The following is a 22,432-nucleotide window of genomic DNA, read 5'->3' on the forward strand; positions in this document are numbered from 1 at the left end:
GTACTCTCGTGTACTCTCGTGTACTCCTGTGTACTCTTCTCGTGTACTCTCGTGTACTCCTGTGTACTCTTCTCGTGTACTCTCGTGTACTCTTATGTACTCTCGTGTACTCTCGTGTACTCTTCTCGTGTACTCTCGTGTACTCTTATGTACTCTCGTGTACTCTTCTCGTGTACTCTCGTGTACTCTTCTCGTGTACTCTTCTCGTGTACTCTCGTGTACTCTCATGTACTCTCGTGTACTCCTGTGTACTCTCGTGTACTCTCGTGTTCTCTCGTGTACTCTTCTCGTGTACTCCTGTGTACTCTCGTGTACTCTCGTGTACTCTTCTCGTGTACTCTCGTGTACTCTCGTGTACTCTCGTGTACTCTTCTTCCTACTTGTCAACTCTGGAATTTCCCCCTCACCACAGAGCCCGCCCCTGAGCGCTGTGATTGGCCGAGGCCGCTACCGGGGGAAGCCCCCTCCCCTGTGATTGGCTGCCGCAGGTGTCGCTCCGCCGCTTCCTGCCCCGGTTTGTTGTTAACGGAGGAGAAAGTGTAAATGGAGGAGAGACGCTGACTTCTTCTCCTCACCGCTTCTTCACCCGCTGCCCATGTTGACCTCGGGTCGGACAGGACACGTGTGTGCGTTTGAACACGCATGAGGAGAGTGTGTCGCCCTCAGCGGAGGTGAACCGACGCGTCTCCTCCCTGGAAACCAACTTCAGCCTCTCCAGGTGACATGTCGCTGTAGTTCCCCGGGTGAAGCCGCTTCACGTTTCACGACACATTCAAACATGTCCGCGGCTCAGGAGCAGCTCAGGAAGAGGCGACCCTCGAAAATGTTCGTGATCTCCACCGACCTGCGGGTCCAGGACCAGCTGGAAGGAACCATCCGGCTGCAGCGGGGGTTCATCTGCCAGGAGCAGGACGCGAGCAGGAGCAGAGGGGAGTGGCAGTGGGTCAAGGTCTGGTTCCAACTTTTAAACTTTAAACTTACTTTTTAAACATTACTCACAACTTTCTATTTGTCAGCACGTGGCGTCGTGACAGGCTGTCAATAAAGATGGACGACAGGGCAGCTCCCAGAAAGTGAAGCGAAACTTTACCTGTTCAGCACATTTCAGAAATAACAGACACTGAAGCACGTGGATGAAAAGACATAATAATAATAGGAGGGTTGAGTTGAAAATGTAATTTAAATTAGAATAAAAACTTTTTAAATAAGTTGTAATAAAGATTAGAAGCAAGACAAGATAAAAGGAGGATGGGGTTGAAAATAAAATGGAATAAAATAAATAAATACAATTAAAAGTGCCTATCTGAAAGCTGCTATATTTATAAAATCAAGAGTTCGTTGAATAATTGATAATTAATAAAACTTACAGCAGCCATATTGATAGGTAGGGAAACAATAATGATAAAACAGGTAGTAATTATAAAGATTGTTCAAATATTATATATATACATAATAGAATAAAGAAAGTACATGTTTTTCACTTCTTCTGTTCCCCCCCCCCCCCACACAGGTGTTAGACAATGACGTCGTGGTAAAAGTAGAGAGGAAGTTCCTGCTTGAAATCCCCAGTGACCTCACTGGCCTGTTGGAGCCCGTGGTTGATCCGGAGGCTCGTCTGAGGCTTCTGAGTAAGGGCACTAATGCTTTCAGCGGGAGGGGCAGTGAATATTATGTTTATTCTCCCAGGTTTTCATTGTTTCTTTGTTTTTCTCCAGTCAATCCCGGGAAGTTGCAGCAGCTGGCGTCTCTGCCCGTCGACGCTCCGCTGTGGGTGCAGATGGGTCAACAGGACGAGCTCGCTGAGGCCGATCTGAAGTACGTCGGGCCGCTGACCAGAGGGAGCAGCGCCGTGTACTTCGGCGTCCAACTCAAGGTAAACCGTGGGAACAAAAAAGAAAGTATGAGCTCCCATAACCCAGACGTTATGATAACACAACAAATACTTGGCTCCTACACTTTTATTGTGTATTGAATTATCGCCTGCCTTGAACACTGTTAATGCCTCGTTCTCTGGTTTCTCGCTCTCAGGGTTCAGCCGCGGGCAAAGGAACAGGCAACGGTTCCTACAAGGGCCTCCGCCTCTTCACCTGCCCCGACGCCTGCGCCCTTTTCCTCCCTGCCAATGACATCAGGCTCCGCCACTGGAACAGCAGAAATGGCTCCAATGCACATGAGCGATCCCGTGAGCGAGACCAACACCGCAGCAGCAGCGGCAACAATCACCACAGCAACGGGCACCAGAGCAGCAACAGCCACCCGACTCACCACCACCAGCAGCAGCACCAGCAGCACCAGCATCCTCCCAGCAGCGCTCCTCAGCCGCACTCTATCACCATCCTCCCTCGCACAGCAGCGGAGTCTGCGCTCATCACTGCTCAGAACCAGACGCAGGTTCGACAGTCTGCGTCTCCTCCGCCTTTCAGTGTCGGCCAGCGGGTGTGTTTCCCCCAGGAGGACGCCGTCTATGGCGGGGAGGCGCGGTACTGCGGGCTCCTGCCGGGACGATCCTCGTCAGGGATGTACGTCGGGGTTCTGCTGGTCAGTGCGACACAGAGGATAAAACAGATTCTATGAATTAGTTCAGTCAAAGCAACAATTAGTTAATTGTTGTATTTAATAATAGATTCTTTTGTATTTATACGTTTATTTGTTGTATGTGTCACAGTCTGTGTCTAACCGGGGGACTTGTAAAGTTTATTAAAGTTGTTAAAATTAGTTTTTGAGAATCACCTGCAGTTTTGTGTTTGACTTACTCGTCACAGGACGCTCCTGTTGGTAACTGGGACGGTTTTTACCGGGGAGAGAAGCTCTGCCACATTCCTTCACCGTTCTACGGACTCCTGCTGCCGGTCACCAAGGTTTCCTCAGGTACACGACTTCAGACCCACTGTGTTCTAATCTCAGGGACACTTTTATGTCAATGAGCCACAGACGCTTGAAATCAAGCTTGTAAATAATCAAAACTTGTATTTTGCTGTTTGGTCAATGTCCCATCTACTAACATGGAGGAGTCAAGGTTTATAACACTGCAGTCAGCCAACAGGGGGCAGTAACTTTTTCTTTCTGTGTCCTCAGAGCATAAATCCCACCGCTCCAGTCCTCACCAAATGCCCAAATCCATCCTGAAGCCAGCGCCCCCTCCCATCGCTAAACCGGGCGTCACATCATCGCCCACCACGGCTCACAAAGTCGCCTTGACCCCCCCCACCAAACAAGCACTGAAACCCCCCCCGCTGCCACCACCCAAACCCACCCAGAAACCCCTGCCTCCTCTCCCGCCTCCAAAACCCCTCAGTCCGACGTCGCCCCTCGTTTCAGAGCAGCCGCAAAACACCAACGGCGTCCACAGCCCCGTCTCCCCCCTGCTGTCTCCGGGTCACCTCGAGGCGTCGGGGGAGAGTGAGGAGGCGGGACTGGAGGGGGAGCTGGAGGTGGGCTCGATGGTGGAAGTGAACGACCCTCCCATCTTTGGAGTGATTTGCTGGATCGGGCGAATCGATGGGATTTCAGAACCAGTCGCAGGAATCGAGCTGGTAAGGAGAGTTTCAGTTTTCAGTCACTTCTGCGTTGGTTTAACTTTCTGACGTTTAAATAAGTCCAGGGTGGTGATTCCTTTAATTCTCTCTCTCCATGTACGACACTGATCGACAACAAACCCACTGTGTCTGCCTCAGGATCAGGAGCTGTCTGCAGGGACAGACGGCAGTTACCTGGGCGAACGCCACTTCCGCTGTCCAGCGAACAAGGGGCTGTTCGTCAAGCTCCGCAACTGCAGGAGGGACTCCAGGTTCCCGGCGCCCGAGACGCCCGTCAATCAAGTGGAGCGGTGCAACTCCATAGGTAGGAGTGTTTCTGACGTCTGTGGCTTCGTGAAGGGAGGTTTGGATTATCGGTCGGTGGACGGAGAAAGCAGCTTCCACCGCAGCTTAACGAGACCCAGATAAAAAATACATCACACACATCAGATGAATGTAACAGAGAGAAACAGAAATCACGTGGTGGTCGTGGTCACTTGGCTGCGTTCACACCCTCAGGATGGATGTTAACACCAGGTGTGAACAGGGTTCCTGTTTTGAAGACGATGAAGCTAGTTGTGTAAAAGGTTCCGGCTGAATTTGAGGACGTCGTTTTTAATCCTCTGCGTCTCTCAGCCTTTGCAGAGTGGGGCAGCGAGCGTGTGGAGGAGCACACGCCTCCCGTGGACGGAGACGAGGCCAGAGAGCTCTACCAGGGCTGGAAGAGAGGCATCCAGGGTCACCTGAACTCCTGCTACCTGGACGCTACGCTGTTCAGGTAAATCCTGAGTCTGCGTGGACAGTTTGTCAGGATAGAAACATCTTTAATATAGTTAATGTGACCACAGACGACTGATGGATAACATGTTGTGTGGGAAACCTTTAAACTGTTGAGTTCTTAATGATGGCAGGCAAACACAAATACATACAAACAGTGACACGCTCCATCAAATACACATTTCCGTTACTTCTCTTTGTTGCTGTTTAATGTGCAACAAGAAACAAAAGAGATTTGATTCATAACCAGTTAGTGAGTAAGTTCAACACAGGTTTGTTGTTTCTCCTCTGATTAAAATACTGGTTTTACATGAGAGGTTTAATTTGGATGAACACAGGATGTTGCATAACCTGTCTGTCCCTGTCTGTCTCTGTCTGTCTCTGTCTGTCCCTGTCTGTCCCTGTCTCTGTCTGTCTCCAGCCTGTTCTCCTGCTGTAGTTCAGCAGACTGGGTTTTGTTTTGGCCGTCCGACCCTGAGACCGACCCTAACTCCGCTCAGGCTCAAGACCTGCTGCGCTGCGAGATCGTCAACCCACTGCGAAGGTCAGTGCGAGTGTTAGTTAGTGTGTCGGTCGGTCTTCAAATGTCTCTGCGTGTATAAAGTACTGTGCGTTTACTTCCACTACTAAATACAGTGAAAATACAAATACAGTTACTACTTGGTCTGAATAAAATCACCAGTGCTGCTCCTACAACAATCCTGAACGGTCAATGGATTGAAAGTGTGTTAAAAGTTTTGTTTTGTATTTTTGTGGGACTGGTCACATGTTCTTAATAAATACAGGCGTGTTTGTGTGCTGGTGTGATTCCCAGCTATGGCTACGTGTGTGCCAGTAAGACCATGGCCCTGAGGCGCCTGCTGGAAGCCGCCAGCCGAGACACCGGCTTCACCAACCAGGAGAAAGGTTTGTGAAAGTATTTATCTTCTTCGGTCGTCCATCAGCTCTCTGCAGGTGTTTGCGTGATCGGACGGAGGAATGCTGACAGGCTGTTCTATTTCCGTCTGTCAGATCCTGAGGAGTTCCTCAACAGGCTTTTCCAGCTCCTCGGAGTCGAGCCGCTCCTCAAGATCAGGTACCGTCACTTCCCGTGTTTCGTCTTCTCATGTTTTCACTCGTCTGTTTGTTGGTGTGTTTTCTGTTTTCTCACTTTATCAGGACATTTGACCAGGAGCAGGAAAAGAGAACGTCACGTTTCTCCCCTCGTCTCTTTTCCTGACACCAACTCCTTTTCTCTCTCTCTCTCTCTCTCTCTTCTCTTCTGCTCTTCCTGTTTCCTCTCCTCCAGGTCGATGACTCGCCAGCCTCAGGAGTGTCACCTCTACCAGCTCTTCCCACCGACCCTGCCCAGCTCTCCCTCCTCGCCCGCACCCCACTCACCGGTCGACTCCCCCATCCCTCTCTCCTCGCCGCCGTCCAATCGGATGAGAGTCGCCAGCGTCCAGGCCCTGCTGGAGTCGTCCTTCCTCCACGCCGGCCTCAAGTTTGTTGAGGTTGCAGAAATACTCTCAGGCTTTATTCAGTTTAACCTCTGACCCCCTGAAACCACATGAGCTGATGGTTTATTAACCCCCCCCCCTCCAGGCTCCCTCCTGCCTCCTGCTGCTCATGCCGCGGTTTGGGAAGGACTTCAAAATGTTTGACGCCATCTTGCCCACACTCAGCCTGGACATCACCGACCTGCTGGACGACAGTAAGGACGACTTTTGGAAAGTTTAGTGGAGATGATCTCACACACGTCGTCTTACTGTGTATTTATATTCACTCTCTCGCTCCTCGTCTCGTTCCAGCTCTGAGGCAGTGCAGCATCTGTCAGGCTGTGGCTGAGTGGGAGTGTCTTCAGTGTTACGAAGACATAGACATCACCCCCGGTCGTCTCAAACAGTACTGCCCCACCTGCAACACACAGGTAGCCACGCACTTTCTATATTTATTATTTTAATTTCACATTTCAAGCCTGCTGCCTTTTCTACAAGCAAGTGTGAAGACTTGAAGAGACAGATGTCCTCCTGGTGTCCGTCCCAGGTGAACGATCTGTGGCTCCGTCTGTTTTACACGCTGACTGTTCTGGTCTTACTGGTCATCAGGTCCACAGTCACAGGAAGCGGATGTCCCACATCCCGGTGAAGGTCAGTGTCCCCGGAGGAGCGTGGACCGGCTCTCTTCACTGCACCCGCCAGCGTATGTCTCTCTTCGCTGTGACGTGCATCGAGACCAGCCACTACGTGAGCTTCATCAAACACGGGCCCCTCCCCACCGACTGGCTGTTTTTTGACAGCATGGCGGACAGAGAAGGTGAGCGACCCTGACCCGGATGACACAGCTTCAAGTTACAGGATCAAATGCAACAAAAACACGAGCTTCCTGTCGTCCCTGTGCTCTCACCCAGGTGGCGAGAACGGCTTCAACATCCCCCGGGTGATGGCGTGTCCCGAGGTGGGTCGATACCTCAGCCTGTCGGAGCAGGAGCTGAGCAGAGTGGACGCAGCGTCACTACGGGAGCCGGCCCGCCGCCTGCTCTGTGACTCCTACATGTGTCTGTACCACAGCCCCGAGCTCAGCTTGTACAAGTGACGTGGACACAGACACACAAAGATTCACACAAGTCGTCCTCAGGTTCTTTGTCTTGTTTGTTCGACTGTCAGAGGAAAACAAGAATAAGAAATATTCATGAAGCCGCTGAACACTGAATGTATTCAGCTTCCTGTTTGCACTTGGCGGTAAAATGCATCTTGGGGGATCCAGTTTGTTCCTCCCACATGTTACAGTTACATTTAGGTCACAAAGCTACGCTTCACAGCTTCTTATAAAAACGTATCCAGTGTCTCCAGACTCTTATTCTTCATCCAAACAAAGACGACACAATGTAAACCCGACTTTCAGAATTTAATATTTCCTCGTCTTGATGTCGCTGGTTTTATTTTGTATTTTCGAGCGACGTGATGTGTAAATATTTTTGTTCAAGATGCATTGGAGGCTTTTTTTTTTTTCTGGCCTGGTGCCTGAACAGCAGAGAACAGAGTCTCAGGATTACAGGGAGACGACAGCGTGACCCACAACATGGAATGTGTCAGAGGAACCAGGCCCTTGTAATTTATTGTCAGTTAAGGAGACTTGTGCAGGTGATGTGGTGGCAGGGCTGATATTTATACCTGAGTGCCTTTATGATTCTCACACTGTGCAGCTCCTCTGTGCCTGTAACCTTCCACACACACACACACACACACACACACACACACACACACACACACTTTACAGAAGGATTTGCACTGCTTCGTTTACATGTCCGTGTGTAAATATGAACACATGCACACAGATGTTTAAACTGTTCTATTGCCTACGGGTTGTTTCTTGTAAAAACAAGCTGCAAACAATGAGGATGATGTCAAGAGAATAAAATGTTTCATACTCTTCCAGTTTCCACACGTCTCTGAGGTTTAATTCTGTTTCAATGAAATTCACCCACAAGCTTCCAGATCTTATTCAGGAATAAATATATAGTAATAAATACTCCTATCAGGGAGTAGATAAATAGTATTTAAATGATTTAAACATATATAGAGTATCAAACAATAAACCTTGTGTCTCTAACTTATAAATACAGTAAAATAAAATAAATATAATCAATAAAACCTCAAGTGTACTCGTTCTATAGATTATTATTGTTATGATCATTATTATTATCATGATCATTATTAATATTTCGTCATTATATTTGTTCATAATAAATAAAACAGCGTCAGTGAGGAGGATTGAAACAGTTCCCCGGACTGACCACCAGGGGGCGAGTGCGACGCACGGCAGCGTCACCACGTCATCATTGTGTGCCGCGGATCCGGAGAGCGACGGAAGCTGCGACTCGTTTTATCGACTGAGCGAATTTTCTCCCGTTTGATCGTAAAAACCAGAAGAACAGAATCGAGCAGCGGCGGATCGGATGTTTCTCTGAGAGGTGAGAACCCGACGCGACGTCCCGTTGTTGCTATTTTGACGTAAAGTGACCGTAAAGTGACGTCAGCTCCGCATCGAGGCGATGGTGTGAAACCGTCGCGTTGTGTCGTCACCTTCGTGTTCGAGGGTTTCACAAGGAAAGAAGAAGGGATGAGATGAAAGAGAAGAAACCGAGGAAGAACACGGATGTGACTTAAACCACGAGAAACAAAGAGGATCCGTGTTTCTGACTGTGTCACCTGGTTCTGTCTGTTTATTCATCTCCATCACTTCATCTCTTCACCTTCTTTTAGTTTCTTTATTTTATTTCTCTTCACCTTCATTCACAGTTTCTTTATTTCTCTTTACCTTCATTTAGTTTCTTTATTTCTCTTTACCTTCATTTACTTTATTTATTTCTCTTCACCTTCATTTAGTTTCTTTATTTTATTTCTCTTCACCTTCATTTAGTTTCTTTATTTTATTTCTCTTTACCTTCATTTACAGTTTCTTTATTTTATTTCTCTTCACCTTCATTCACAGTTTCTTTCTTTCATTTCTCTTCACCTTCATTTACGGTTTATTTATTTATCTTCACCTTCTTTTAGTTTCTTTATTTATCTTTATCTTCATTTAGTTTCTTTATTTATCTTTATCTTCATTTAGTTTCTTTATTTTATTTCATTTCTCTTCACCTTCTTTTAGTTTCTTTATTTTCTCTTCACCTTCATTTAGGTTCTTTATTTCTCTTTACCTTCATTTACGGTTTATTTATTTCTCTTCACCTTCTTTTAGTTTCTTTATTTATCTTTATCTTCATTTACACTTTCTTTATTTCTCTTTACCTTCATTTAGTTTCTTTAATTCTCTTCACCTTCATTTGCACTTTCTTTAATTCGTTTTATTTCTCTTCACCTTCATTTAGTTTCTTTATTTCATCTCATTTCTCTTTACGAACGTTCTCCATCTCTCCACTTTAATCAAGCTGCTGGTTTGATGTAGTCGAGTATCTTCAGCTGCTCTGAGCGTCTGATTTCACCGGTGTTTTATTCTCTGCAGGTGTCTTTTTGTCTCTGAGGTCCAGCAGTGTAGGCGGTTGCCATGGCGTCTCCAGGGGGACAAGGAGGAGGAGCTCTGTCGTCCAGAGGAGGCAGCGCGGCCCGGAGGATGAAGTGGGCTCTGGAGCTGAGCTTGGGAAACACGAGGTGAACGCAAACTGAACTTAGAACATAACTGTGACCGTTCATGTTTCCAGGATTTGTAACTTGATGTGATTAGAGACAGAACTGCAGCAAAGACTCACATTCAGTGAATTGTGGGAAAGTAGAGCTGAATTTTTGCGTCTGTGCTCCAGGAGTCGTGGCGACCGGCAGGGCGGTCAGGGCGACGTCGTTTACCCCATCGGCTACTCTGAGAAACCCGTCCCTGACACCAGCATCCAGGAGACGGACAAGAACCTGGTGGAGAAGGTGCGAAACGTTCCGTCTTTATACTAACGCAGATATTTCAACTTCTGGTTGAGTTTGTACTCAAAATAATCATTTTAAAAAGCATTTTCAGATTGGTATAAATACTTCTGTAAGTAAATATGAAAATAACAAAAGTGCAGTACCTGAGAGTTTATCCTTCAGTTTTACTCAGGGGTTTTAAAGAACAGCTTTCGATTCAGTGAGTAACATGTGAAGATGAAATGTTTCCGTGACGGTCACACTGACGAGCTGCTGACAATCATCCTCTGTCTCCTTCTGTTGCACAGCGCTGCTGGGACGTGGCTCTTGGTCCCCTGAAGCAGATCCCCATGAACCTGTTCATCATGTACATGTCGGGCAACACCATCTCCATCTTCCCCATCATGATGGTCTGCATGATGGCCTGGAGGCCCATTCAGGCCCTCATGTCCATGTCTGCCAGTGAGGATCCTCATAGTTCACACACGGTTTCACAGCTCATGTAATTTACGCGTCATCGTTTTCCTTCAATCCTTCGCTCTGTTGTGTCTCAGCCTTCAAACTGTTGGAGAGCTCCAGTCAGCAGTGGCTTCAGGGCCTCGTCTACCTGGTCGGAAACCTCCTGGGCTCCGCGTTGGCCATCTACAAGTGTCAGTCAATGGGACTGCTCCCAACACACTCGTCTGATTGGCTGGCTTTCATAGAACCGCCTCAGGTAAACATCACGATCATCAGAATCACAAAAAGTCTCTTTGTAATGATTTCTGTTCTCGGTGATCGTCTCCAGCTGCTGTTCACGTTTTGACCAGTAGAGGACAGAATAGGCTAATTTTGTCATTGTTTGTTAAATTGTGTTTAATAAAGTTGTGTAACACTTTTATGCTCTTTTTTTTTTAATGTAATATTTAACCACTGGTAAAACACGTTTGTCAGATTATGAGATAAAAACCAGTTTCTCCGTCTTTTTAAAGACATAACAGTCAAACAGTTTGTTTTATTTGATTACGTTTTATTTAGTACAGCCAGTAAAATTATATTACTCTGTGAGACTTGATAAATCGGCTCATATTGCTTTTCTTCTTATAAAAAAAATAAGATAAATGCATTTTTGATGACTAATTGTGTTCTTTCCTCGTGTGACGGAGGAGTCGATTCAGGACTTTCCACTTCTCTAATTGAACTCTTCTCTTCTCGTCCCCACAGAGGATGGAGATCATGGGCGGAGGGATGGTGCTGTGAAGCTGACGGACCGTGCAAATCAAGGATTCACATATTTACATAGGTTTATATACTGTTCATCCTGCAACACGACCGCTCACGCGAGGTTTCCTCCTCAGCAGATCCTCGTGTCGGCTCCTGTTGAACACACACAGGGTTTTTCTTACAGAATTATATCCAGTTTTAAGGTGGGGGGGGGTGTCAAACTTTATCTGTAACTTCTAAGAACTTCACTCAGCCTGTAGAGTCGTTTCTTTCCCCCTCGTTTCATCGTCTCGTCTCAGTTTGTAGTGAAACGCTTCATTTTAAGATGATTTCCGCACGTTAGCAGCAACATTTACTAACCTGTTTAACTTATAGCTCTGTTTAATTTATACTGATTTCCTCTATGAAAATGTTCTATGAAATAAATCCCTGAATTAAAATGTCGATAAACGTGTCTTACTCTTGCTGCTGGAATTCTGATTTCTACATGAAATGTTGTGTTGGCACCTTGTCCGAGGGAACGGGTTCATATCCAGGGAGTTGATTTTAATTAGCGTTATTACTGGAGAAGGTTTTTTTTTGCTCTAATGTTCAGAAAACAGCACTTTCCTCAAACTGTGCTGCAGCTCCTCGTTTCAGCCTCTGTCTGAAAGCTCCTGTTTCTACACATTCCACCTGTTCTTAAAGAGAAAGTCTTGTGAATAAACTCTTTGCTATGTTAATGACCGGGGACGGGTTGTTTCTGTCAACACTGGGTGTGGAGGAGAGGAAACCTTCGGTGAAACTAAACATGAGTCAGTGAAAACTAAATCACAGTTAAATCTGGAAATCACTCAGTAAACACGAGATGGAATCCAGTGTCGGTCGTAAACACATTTCAAGATAACAGTTCAGTTACTGTTCAGTTCCTTAACCAGGAGACGCGGTTGATCCACTACTGTTTATCTTAACTTTCCTCCTGCCAATATATTTGGTTGTTAATGACTCCTAATGTAAAATTTACTAAAGCAAACAAGGATCTAATTCAAACGAAACGAGAACGATCTGAAAGAACAGACTGAGCAGAATGAAGAGAAGCTGTGGAGGTGGAGGGCGGACTGGGTGAGTGTTGGTATCAGCTGCACCTCCAGGACAATAGCAGTCAGGTGGGGCCGAGGCTGAACCTGTGGGGCGAGCAACATTTGCACAGTGTCATGAATGAGTGGGGGGGGGGGGGGTTCAACAAACGACTTGAAGAAAAAAAACTTGTTTTACACCAATATTGTGTTTTTCTACTGCACTCACCACCTCTGAATACTCACTTTATATACATATTTATACATATGTATATATATATATGTATATATGTATATTTATTCTGTTTGTACTGTGTCTTTTAAATACATGTAATCTAATATTTACAAATGTAAATGTTTGATAGTCTATTTACATTTAGAGAGAGAGAGAACGAAAGAATGATAGAGAGAAATAAAGACAGACAGACATAGAGACAGACATAAAGACAGACATAGAGACAGACATAGAGACAGACAGACATAAAGACAGACATAGAGACAGACAGACATAGAGACAGACATAGAGACAGACATAGAGACAGACAGACATAAAGACAGACATAGAGACAGACAGACATAGAGACAGACAGACATAGAGACAGACATAAAGACAGACATAGAGACAGACATAGAGACAGACAGACATAGAGACAGACAGACATAGAGACAGACAGACATAGAGACAGACATAGAGACAGACATAGAGACAGACAGACATAGAGACAGACAGACATAGAGACAGACATAGAGACAGACAGACATAGAGACAGACATAGAGACAGACAGACATAGAGACAGAAAGAAATAAAGACAGACATAGAGACAGACATAGAGACAGACATAGAGACAGACATAGAGACAGACAGAAGTGGGTCTCTCTCTGTGTCAGTGGACCTGGTTCCACACTCACCGGTTCCATGGACCGGTTAGACTCGCCCGCTCCTGCCCCGGATGGAGCGCGGTGGGCCGGGCAGAGAGGCCGCGGAGGGGCGGGACAGGTGCGGCTACAAGAGGAGGATGAGCGGCTCAGCGGGTGTTTCACCGTGAGGACGGAAGTTCACCGCAAGTTTGATTCTGCTCCGTCGTCGTCGTCGTCTCATGTTTTACGATACTTCTCCCACCGGGAAACCGTTTCCGGTTGTTTTGAGCTCGCACCGTTTTTAAACCTTTAACGAACTTGAACATTTTAATTTTTTTTAAAGTTGAAACCACAGAAGCTGAGTGAAGAGTTTACTCAGCTGGAGGAAGAGTCTCTGGTTGAACTAGATTTAAACATGGAGCAGAAGGATTGTTACCGACACCCGTTCATCCACCAGGTGAAGCTGACCACCGGCCAGAGGATCCGGGTAACTGCGCCTCCTCACACCGGGTTCACACCGGGTTCACACCGTCACATCAGCTGCTAGTTCAAAACCGGATCCATCGATAAGTATCGCGATAAACGCAGCATCATTCTCACAGTTTGTGAAATCTGAGGCCGATGAATGTGTTCAAACTCCTCCAGCTTCGTGTCTCAGGATATTTAAGACTTCAATCGCTGATATCGTTTCATCCCTATTTTATTACATTTTATTAAATGTTCGTATCGTTAATATCGACAGTTATCGTGACGCGTGTCGCGTTATTACTTATTTTATGTGTAAAGATGATTTTTTGCTTCGTTTGGGAAGAGACCATTGAATTGTTATAAATTGGATTTTACTTTTGATGCAATCGAATCGTTTTATCGACCATCCCGTTTTGCAAGATGACGTCCGGTTCATTCGTTGTCAAACGAAACACAAACCGGTCAAATGTCTGAGTTCGACTGGATCCAGAAATTGAACTTGTGAAAACATCTGTTGAGCTTTATTTTGGTGAAGAAGCAGACGTTCACGCTCAAACGTGGCCGTCTATGCAAAAGCCTTATTTTGGGGTTCAACCCACGATATAGTCAATTTTTTTAGCAAAATCCGAGACTTTGCCGCGACATCTTTATTGTATGTGACTCATTAATCATGTCCATCAATAGAAAACTTTCCTGACGAGTGAATTAAACTTTATGTGAAACATTTTCAAGCAAAAATGCAAAATATTTAATGCTTTTATCTGTTTGATGTAAATTCAATTTATGTTTTGGAGGAAAATAACAAATCAGACTCAATCTGGCAGGAAAATGAAAAAGCAGTTGATTAAAAGCAGAATCTGCTCCTGAATTCCTCATGAAGAGAATCAGCTGCAGCCCAAGTTTTAAATAAACTAAAGCTGCAAAGATGATTGGATCAACAGAAAATCAACCAACTATATTTATCAGAACACTTTTTTATTTTCAGTCCTGCTACAGAAACCAGAACAACTGCAGAATAAATGCAAATGATTCATGTTTGCATTTCAGAAAGTGGTTGAACGTATAGGGGAGAACTTGCAAGGAGCCAAAACACACAATCCAGACACACCCGTCACTAATATTTGGCTGCAGGTGATATGAAGACATATGAAAACACTTCTGCTGCTGGTTTCTGTCACTTTTGACTTTTTAAATCTGTTCTGCAGCAACAGGTTTAATTTCTCTGCTGACGGTTATTTTAAAATGTCCCTTTGTGCTGCTGGTGTGAGCTTCAGGTCATCGTCCTGCCGAAAGACTCCAGAACCTCTCGAAGGGCATTTTAACTAGTTTGTTAAATCGACAAAACCTTCAAATAATCAAATAAATACCAAACTATTTGATTCATGATAATTAGACGGATGCAGCCTGAGTTTAAGTTCCACAACAAAGTTTTTCACAGCTGTGACTGTTGAGCCTAAAAAAACCAGACGGGTCATGAAAGTTTCAGACGTGCAGAACGTGTTTGATAGAAAAATAATAACTTTTAAATAACTCTGTGACAGACACGCCGTGATGCCTTCAGGATAATTGGAAATATTCTTTTTTCCGCATTCCAGATGTGGCGGATGTAAACAAAAACCCATTCAACCTTCCAGACTGATGTTCAGGGACAGAAACCCGACAGAGATCACGACACGTGTTAAAAAAAAGTGTTCGCCAGCTTTGAGAAGTTGATAAAGAGTTGAACTGAATAAATTCCCCATAAATCATAACGGCTTTGTAAATGTAAATAAAGTTTGAGATGCTCGGGTGATAGTGTTTGATGGTTTCATGTTTGATGCTTCTTCCTCAGGGCGTCATCCTGGGCAGCCTCCTCTTCCCCGTGCGCGTCACACTGGCGGCCCTTCTGTTCCTCGTCGCTTGGCCTCTGGCTCGGCTACGGCTGGCCGGCCTGTCCGAGGAGGAGCGAGCCCGGCCCGTCACGGGCTGGCGCCGCTGGCTCATCCACCCCATCATCTTGCTGCTGAGCAGAGCCGTCTTCTTCTCCCTGGGCTTCCTGTGGGTGAAGGTCAAAGGTCGCAGGGCCGATCTGAAGGAGGCGCCGGTGCTGGTGGTGGCGCCGCACAGCGGCTTCCTGGACATGCTGATCCTGTGTGAGACGCAGTTGGCCACGGTGGTGTCGCGGTCGGAGAACACGAGCCTGCCGGTCATAGGAGGTGAGATGCAAATCTCATAGTAAGCAGAATATAATAGATTTAATTAACCAGGTTGCATCAGCTCCATTCGATCATCTTCACTGAGTCAAGGAGACGAGAAGAAACGTTTTTATTATTCATTAACAGAAAGACACTGAATTGTTGTGAGTTGGGGAGTTTCCCCACGTTGCCCAACTTCAAACCAAGATCAATATTTCTAAAAGAGGAGTCTGGTGGAAAATGAAAGTATGCAAGAAAGATAAACAAGTGACTCAGCTGTTCGGCTCCTAATCTGCTCGGGCACTTCCTGTGTTGCTGTCTCGGCCGTCTGGCTCTAGACTTCTTCTCTGGCTCTGGTTTTTATTGACCTTTACTTTCTCAGCTTTGCTGGAGTTCAACCAGGCGGTGCTGGTGAGCAGGAAAGATCCCGAGTCGAGGAGGAAGGCGGTCACCCAGCTCACGGAGAGGCTGACCTCTGATGGCTACTGGCCTCAGGTGAGATCCCATCGGTCGTCCTACTGTCGACCTGAGTACTTTTATTTTCTCCAGCGTACAAATATCTGATGGTGCAGTTGTTTAATAGTCGTTTAGCGTCGGAAATATTTTACGATGTGTTTAATTTCCTGACGACAGACGTTTTCCACTTCAGTCTTCATTTCAGACGATTTCTCTCATGTACAAGTAATAACTAAATACAGATTATGTTTGAAAGACTGAGTCATTAATTCTCACAGTAAGGAAGTGATGGACGTTCTGAACTCAGCTGAAGCTCCTCAGAATAAACTGCAGTGCATGAATGTATTGGATTAGATCTCTTCTGTCAGCATAAAATAATCTGGATTTATTTAAGCAGGAGACGAGATGAATGATCTTCCATCTTGGCTTCAGTCTTATCTGGAAGTGAAATAAAATGATCAACAGTTACGGCTGCTCGATGCAGCATCTGAAGTCGAACTGGTCCCAATAAAAACACTGTGATGTTCAAATCTCTGCTAGATGCTGATCTTTCCAGAGGGAACCACAACTAACGGCCAAGTGCTCATCAAATTCAAACCTGGTGAGTTTTGGCAGGAGCTGATGTTTATCTGGGGAATCAGAGTTAATATTGAGTTTAGACGCCAGGAAGAGAAGCAGCCCTGAAACAGACAGACGAGTTCACCTGCTGTTTGCAGCCGTGAAGGAATGACAGGCATCAGAAGGGAGAGGGCCTGACAGGCAGCTGCAGAATGTTTACCTCCTCTGCAGCGTTTCCTTCTTCCTCTGCTGCTCTGACTCATTTTTTCTGTCTCTCATCATCAGGTGCCTTCGTCCCCGGAGTCCCGGTCCAACCTGTTCTGTTGCGTTACCCCAACAGGCTGGTGAGTAATCGTTCTGGAAGGTGGATGTGTTGATGCAACATGTCACAGGTGTGATACTACAGCTAACTGCTGTGTGTCACGTTCAGGTTTATCACTCGCCCCTTTACTTCCAGGAGGTTTGAGTCCAGACTGTAATTTGAGTTGAGCCGTTTTCAGACATGAACTTTAAAGAACGCAGCAGGATGTTGTCCGAGTCCGACGCGTTCACAACAACAGGAACATGTGGGGAACGTTCAGGCGAGGGGTGGAGCCTGTAGAGCAGCAGGAGGCGGGAAAGATCAGTGTTGTTGTTTACATCTCGTCCACACCGCCGTCGACGTCTTTGTCTTCTACGTGCACGGATCATTTGAAATAACTTCTAAAGGGCTTCACAGAGAAGATGTGATCGAATCGTTCAAACTAAAATAAACGCCGCACTTGTGGTTTTTATCTCACGTTTCCTTGTTGCTTCTCTTTCCGAGGACGAACAACTGCTCGACACTGTTCGACTCACGGCGAAGCTGTGGTCGTGTTTTTTATTTGTTCAGCACTTTATTGTTTGATTTATGGGGTTTTTACGACTCTTCCTCAGGATACCGTTCGCTGGACATACAAAGGAACATCCTGGTGAGTTCTCATTTTCACATCTGCCGAACCAAGTTAGTGTGAAAGTGTTCGGTTCTGTGATTCTGACTGCACAGAGGTCGAAGATTTCTACCTGAGCAGGAAGTTGACTGAGAAATATTTCCTAAATGAAATCTAATATCCTCTCACCGTCCGTCAGGGTCGACGTTCTGTGGCACACCACTTCACAGTTCTACACCAACATGACGGTTGAGGTAACAAACTCATCAGAAACCTTAAACTGTCTCATCTCATTCAAACGAAGAATGACTTGACTCCTCCTGAATACGCTGGCTTGTTTTTTGGAGGTCGGTGTTTCTCAGCTCGCTCTGAATTGACTCTGTTGACACTTGTCTTTTTTCTTGTGTTTCAGTTCCTGCCAGTTTACAACCCGTCGGAGGAGGAGAAGAATGACCCCAACCTGTACGCAGACAATGTTCAGAAGCTCATGGCCGGGTACGTTGTCACTCAGACGGTACAGAGACAAGTCGTCTCGTTGATAAATTATTTCAGCTGTCAGTCACTTTGAGTTAACGGTCATTCACTTTCCTGATGTTTCAGGGCGCTCAGAGTCCCAGCCACAGACTACGTGATGCAGGGGGGGGTTCCTGTCAACAAACTGGGGGGTCTCTCTCTCCCACTGGAGTCTCCCGCCAGGAGGACGCTGTCCCTGCTGCACAGGAGCAGGTGAGAGAAAACCTTCATCCGTCTGGAAACAGTGGCTTTAATTCATGTGAAAATCAAATGACGGATATTTTTCCTCTCAGCCTGGAAGCATCTGCAGTCGAGGACGCACTGGACCGGATGATCGACAGGTGTCGGTCAGGAGCTCCAGGGTCAAAGGTCGGCGCAGAGGAGCTCGCCTCGATTCTCGGACTGACGGACAGAGAGACGGCCGTCAGAGTCTGCAAACTCTACTCCAAGGTACAGGCTGCTGTTTTTCTGAACGTCTGAGACGGTTTTGTTCAAACTGCTCGTAAAGAAAAAACGGGAGCAGCAAAGAACTAAATGTCCTCTTGAGTTTTTTCAGCTCTGAATCAGCTGCTGTGGGATTTTATCTGGAGATAAATGAGGCGGGTATTTGTTTGCACTGTCCAGTGTCAACAGCCTCGAGTACATTTCTTAGTCACCAGGGTTTGATAACGACATGTGAGGAATCATTGACAATCTTTTATACATTGAAAATCAGCCAGTTTATTGGGATCGCACATTTTTGTGTGTTTAAAAAAAACGAAAAACTTAAACGTTAAATGTTTTCCAGTGTCGTGTTTGTGCACGAGCACCAGACGGGTGACAATAATTATTTCTATATGAGGTTAAAACAGACAGGAAACGTGATGTCACTCTTGTGTGTGTGTTCCAGGATGAATCGGTGGATGTGGGACAGTTTTGTTTGAGTGTCTCTGCCGTCTCAGGATTCCTCAGCTTCAAGTCTCTTCTTCACAAAGCTTTCAGCGTGAGTCCTGCTGCTCCTTCATGTCCTCTCAGTCCCACGCTCTGTCATGATATCACATTCACACAATATCATCCCATGTATTTATTTATCAAATCTTGTTTTTCACAGCTGTTCGACAGGGAGGGCAGAGGAAGCCTGAGTGCGGAGGAGCTGTCGGGCCTCATGGGGGCGCTGCTGGGTTTTCCTCAGTACAACACCGCCCAGCTGTTCAAGGAAGCCTCGCATCAGGACGAGGTGACGGAAGGTGAGCGGCTCTGAATGTTGAGTTTGTAAAACTACTATAAGTTATACTTTTACTTTTACCCTCTAATTCTCCAAAGTGGTTTTCACGTTCAACGCTGCATATTACCCATGATCCTCTGCTTCCTGCACCAGAGGAGCTGCTGCTGTAACAAACTGTTCAGAGTTCTTCATGTTTTAAAGTTTGCTGCTGAACATTGGAGATAAACTCTGGTCGTTAAGAACTGATCTCAGTTCAGTTTCACTCTTCAGCTGATGGAGACTCTCAGTCACTTGTTCTCTCAGGAGATGAACCCACTCAGCAGAGAGAGAACAGACGCTCAGGGAGCGAAGGAGGAAACGTTCTCCACGTTCACACATCAGACTTTAAAGCTTAATAATTGTAACGTGTTGCTTTAATGGAGCAAAGAGGCGACTGACCATGTGTTTGGTGTGTGGTGACGTTTAAAGGCCCAAACATCTTAGAATCAACACATCTGCTCTGTTTCCTCAGAAAATCTGCTGCGAGTGCTGACGACCCACCCGACCTATCAGAGAGTGGTGAACGAATACCTGCAGCCGGTGGAGGCGGGCTCTCACCTGCCGTTCACTCCCCTGCCGGGGGGGAAGACTGTGAACAACAACAGAGATTTGCACCACAACAAAAAGTTTGAATGAGGATTTATTTTTGTTTCTCCAGGACGATCGGCCCCATTTTTTTACGCTACAGAAGATGAGAATCGACAAGATGAATGTATTTTATTAATGTTGAGTGAATGTTTGAAGAGCGTGTTTCTGCTCTTTTGTAAAAATATCTTCAAGAAAAAAAAAAATCTTATTTTTTGTCACTTGAAGCCAAAACATGAGTTTCCTCTTATGTATTTGAAATGATTTCTCTTTTTTTTTAAAGGGACGAGGGATTGTGCAACAAAAACTACTCAGTAATTCAGAGTTTATCTTGTGTAAATTAACTGTTGTGTGAAATATCTTTATATTTAACGATGAATTAAACTGTGAATTGTTCCAAGTGTTTTGCTGTTTTTGGTTGCCTATAAATAATTTATTTGACCAGTGGTCTTGGTGCATGAATTGTCCAACTTCGTCCACCTCTTATTTCTTGTCTTTGAACACGATAAAGTCTTTGTACTTTGAAGGAAACCTGCAGACTCTGAGAGACCTCCTGCAGGGTCTGTTTCTGAGAGACCTCCTGAGTCCTGCCGTTTCCCAAGCACTGGCCTTGAGATTCTTACATTTCTTGGCCGCTCTCGTTCCACGTTTAGAGGAAAGTTGCCGTGACACTGATTGTGAAATACTCCACAAACACCTCAGTGTCTTTAATATCTGTTTTTCAAACACCGAGTCTGACGAATCACTGGCATCGCTGGAGTCTGGATGGGGATTTTCCACCGAAGACGAAGTAGTAGCCACTGCGTCCTGAAGGTCATCTGTGGGTGGATGGGTCACGTCTTTAAGGCTGGAGGACCGTGGGTTTATGTTTTCAGGGCTATGACGTTCCTCACACTCCTCTAACTGGACACTCAGAGCTGGAGGGTCCTGTGTTGACCCTTCATCACTGTCCTCAACAGTAAATAAGAGTGCTGATACGTTATTGTCCGCAGTCTCCAAATCCAAATTTAGAAGGTGGAAATGTTTCGACAACCTAAAACTCTGGTGACAACGACTGGTCGAGGCGTCGCTCAGCTGCAGTTCATGTGTTTCCTCACTCGGAGGGGAAGTTTGTCTGTCGTGGTTTGTATCATCTGTCCCCGGAGGATCCAGAGCAGAAATCAGTTGGGTAGTTTTTGCGTAAGTCTGCAAACAAAAAGATAAACACAGGTGTGAGTACATTTAGAAGTTTTTCTTACCAGGTAATAAATATTTCAAACATTAGTAGTTAGTAATTTATGCATTCTCTTGATTGTTGACCTCGGGACACAGGGGGTCAGAGACCGTCTTGTCCTCCTCCGGGGTGCGTCCTGCAGGCGACCTTTTGTCCAAGGACAGCAGAGACACTGGTGGAATAAACTCGTCAACCATCTGATCGAGCCACTCCTGGAATTCTTCTGAGACAGAGCGGTCGGCCGGACGTGGGCTGAAATAAGGAAAGAAGATGGATTCTATGTGGAATCCAGCTGTATCTTCGTTATCAGAGGAGGCCTCAGGTGAAGAAGGCTGCACGGGATCCATCCTCGACCTCTCGGGCTTTGCAACTGTGAAAAGAAAAACAAAAAGTGGATATGAGCAAAGTGTAATTTGTTAATTTCATCTTAAATATCAATGAATAAGAACATCTTCTCTTTATTCATCCGAGTCTCCTGCCCACATGTTTCTTTATTAACCAGTATTTCACTGATACCTTTTTCACGCTGCTCTCTTTTTATGTGTTTTTACAATTTTTATCTCACATGGAAAATGTGTCTTAATGTTTTTAAATGTCACCTGCACCCTGACCTGTGGAGGACGACATGTTGCTCCCATGTTTTCTGTAACGTGTGTTATTGACGCGACAAATAAAACTCGAATCTGAATCTGTTCACACGCTCATAGATTTCATGAAACCTGATTTGTTTTCATCAACATCCATGAATTATCGTCTGAGACCAAAAACTTTGTTTTACAAACTGTACACATTCAAGTGAAACGCAGCTTTAACAACCACTCAAAACAAAGTAAACGAAAGATAAAACACGTCGAAGGTGGATAAAATAATCAAGCTTACCTTTGTCACAGGAGATGATTCGTCTGCAGCCAGTGTTGTAAAAATGTGTGTGTCGGTTTGAATCTGCTGATTTTTTAAATATAAATTCCAGTTGAGTTTGTTTACTTCCAAGCAAAGATGCATAGAAACACTCCAAACCTCACAGAGTCCAAATGAAACCCAGTTAAATGTGTCACTGTTTTCTTTTTTTTTTACAGTATAGTGTCTATACATGATGTTTTATTTTACTCTAACAGTATATTCTGTATATTTTATACTTAGTGAGCTGGTTTAAACAACTCACATGATGCTAAACAATAAAATATCATGAGCTGATGCTATAAACCCAGATAGGACATTAGAAACAGACAGGCCAGTTAATGAATATGAATTCATTAAATATGTTGTGTGATTAAATCTGTGACACGTGTTGATGAAGCCCATGATAAATATCTGAAAGCTCCATAAGAAATCCACTGAGTGAACCCTGAGGTGGTAACTTTTATTTTTAATGTTGAGAACAGATGCTCGAGCTCAGAAACATTTTTATTTCTCTCCTGTTGTAATTAATAAATTGTCTTTCTGGACTTCGGGAAACTTTACAGCGTGTTTCACACAGAAGAATACATTTCCCAGCATGCCCGAGCGAACCGGATATCCGCTGTGACT

At 45.3% G+C, this 22,432-nt stretch overlaps 4 protein-coding genes across 6 annotated transcripts; 3 read left to right on the forward strand and 1 right to left on the reverse strand.

Annotated features, from left to right (window-relative positions):
- Positions 1-461: 461 nt before the first annotated feature.
- Positions 462-7,713, forward strand: cyld3 (cylindromatosis (turban tumor syndrome) 3). Its single transcript, XM_069518682.1, has 16 exons — positions 462-949; positions 1,511-1,628; positions 1,716-1,873; positions 2,029-2,538; positions 2,763-2,868; positions 3,076-3,533; positions 3,675-3,840; positions 4,152-4,293; positions 4,714-4,836; positions 5,107-5,198; positions 5,304-5,367; positions 5,581-5,785; positions 5,877-5,985; positions 6,083-6,201; positions 6,380-6,587; positions 6,682-7,713. Exons 1-16 carry the CDS (start codon positions 779-781, stop codon positions 6,864-6,866), a joined length of 2,934 nt encoding a protein of 977 aa, XP_069374783.1. The 5' UTR covers positions 462-778; the 3' UTR covers positions 6,867-7,713.
- A 361-nt stretch (positions 7,714-8,074) lies between these two features.
- On the forward strand, positions 8,075-11,317 carry emc4 (ER membrane protein complex subunit 4). 3 transcript variants are annotated; one of them, XM_069518634.1, is made up of 6 exons: positions 8,075-8,244; positions 9,282-9,427; positions 9,577-9,691; positions 9,979-10,132; positions 10,225-10,385; positions 10,874-11,317. In XM_069518634.1, exons 2-6 carry the CDS (start codon positions 9,324-9,326, stop codon positions 10,907-10,909), a joined length of 570 nt encoding a protein of 189 aa, XP_069374735.1. In that variant the 5' UTR covers positions 8,075-8,244; positions 9,282-9,323; the 3' UTR covers positions 10,910-11,317. The 3 variants fall into 3 exon arrangements, with proteins under 3 accessions (XP_069374735.1, XP_069374737.1, XP_069374736.1); XM_069518636.1 differs by having other exon boundaries at positions 8,119-8,926; positions 9,018-9,427; XM_069518635.1 differs by having other exon boundaries at positions 8,119-8,477.
- Positions 11,318-12,948: 1,631 nt separating this feature from the next.
- On the forward strand, positions 12,949-20,092 carry lpcat4 (lysophosphatidylcholine acyltransferase 4). Its single transcript, XM_020110481.2, has 13 exons — positions 12,949-13,274; positions 15,087-15,450; positions 15,812-15,924; positions 16,426-16,486; positions 16,729-16,787; positions 17,359-17,393; positions 17,551-17,605; positions 17,764-17,846; positions 17,952-18,077; positions 18,158-18,314; positions 18,754-18,846; positions 18,955-19,090; positions 19,580-20,092. Exons 1-13 carry the CDS (start codon positions 13,203-13,205, stop codon positions 19,741-19,743), a joined length of 1,518 nt encoding a protein of 505 aa, XP_019966040.1. The 5' UTR covers positions 12,949-13,202; the 3' UTR covers positions 19,744-20,092.
- On the reverse strand, positions 20,032-21,919 carry LOC109644993 (uncharacterized). Its single transcript, XM_020110483.2, has 3 exons — positions 21,785-21,919; positions 20,992-21,275; positions 20,032-20,877 (listed from the first exon to the last, which is right to left on the reverse strand). The coding sequence occupies exons 2-3, from the start codon at positions 21,250-21,252 to the stop codon at positions 20,176-20,178; spliced, it is 963 nt and encodes a 320-aa protein (XP_019966042.2). The 5' UTR covers positions 21,253-21,275; positions 21,785-21,919; the 3' UTR covers positions 20,032-20,175.
- Between the last annotated feature and the right edge of the window lie 513 nt (positions 21,920-22,432).

The sequence above is a fragment of the Paralichthys olivaceus genome, chromosome 22 (assembly GCF_024713975.1).
Source record: "Paralichthys olivaceus isolate ysfri-2021 chromosome 22, ASM2471397v2, whole genome shotgun sequence".
NCBI classification, from domain to species: Eukaryota; Metazoa; Chordata; class Actinopteri; order Pleuronectiformes; family Paralichthyidae; genus Paralichthys; species Paralichthys olivaceus.

Coding starts and splice junctions, on each gene's coding strand:
- lpcat4 (XM_020110481.2), top strand. CDS start 13,203: ATGGAGCAGAAGGATTGTTACCGACACCCGTTCATCCACCAGGTGAAG. Junction 15,451..15,811: donor GAGCCTGCCGGTCATAGGAG/GTGAGATGCAAA, acceptor TTACTTTCTCAG/CTTTGCTGGAGTTCAACCAG. Junction 18,847..18,954: donor TTCTTCACAAAGCTTTCAGC/GTGAGTCCTGCT, acceptor TGTTTTTCACAG/CTGTTCGACAGGGAGGGCAG.
- emc4 (XM_069518634.1), top strand. CDS start 9,324: ATGGCGTCTCCAGGGGGACAAGGAGGAGGAGCTCTGTCGTCCAGAGGA. Junction 9,428..9,576: donor CTGAGCTTGGGAAACACGAG/GTGAACGCAAAC, acceptor TCTGTGCTCCAG/GAGTCGTGGCGACCGGCAGG. Junction 9,692..9,978: donor ACAAGAACCTGGTGGAGAAG/GTGCGAAACGTT, acceptor TCTGTTGCACAG/CGCTGCTGGGACGTGGCTCT.
- cyld3 (XM_069518682.1), top strand. CDS start 779: ATGTCCGCGGCTCAGGAGCAGCTCAGGAAGAGGCGACCCTCGAAAATG. Junction 3,841..4,151: donor GGAGCGGTGCAACTCCATAG/GTAGGAGTGTTT, acceptor TGCGTCTCTCAG/CCTTTGCAGAGTGGGGCAGC. Junction 4,837..5,106: donor ATCGTCAACCCACTGCGAAG/GTCAGTGCGAGT, acceptor TGTGATTCCCAG/CTATGGCTACGTGTGTGCCA.
- LOC109644993 (XM_020110483.2), bottom strand. CDS start 21,252: ATGGATCCCGTGCAGCCTTCTTCACCTGAGGCCTCCTCTGATAACGAA. Junction 20,878..20,991: donor CTGACCCCCTGTGTCCCGAG/GTCAACAATCAA, acceptor TTTTGTTTGCAG/ACTTACGCAAAAACTACCCA.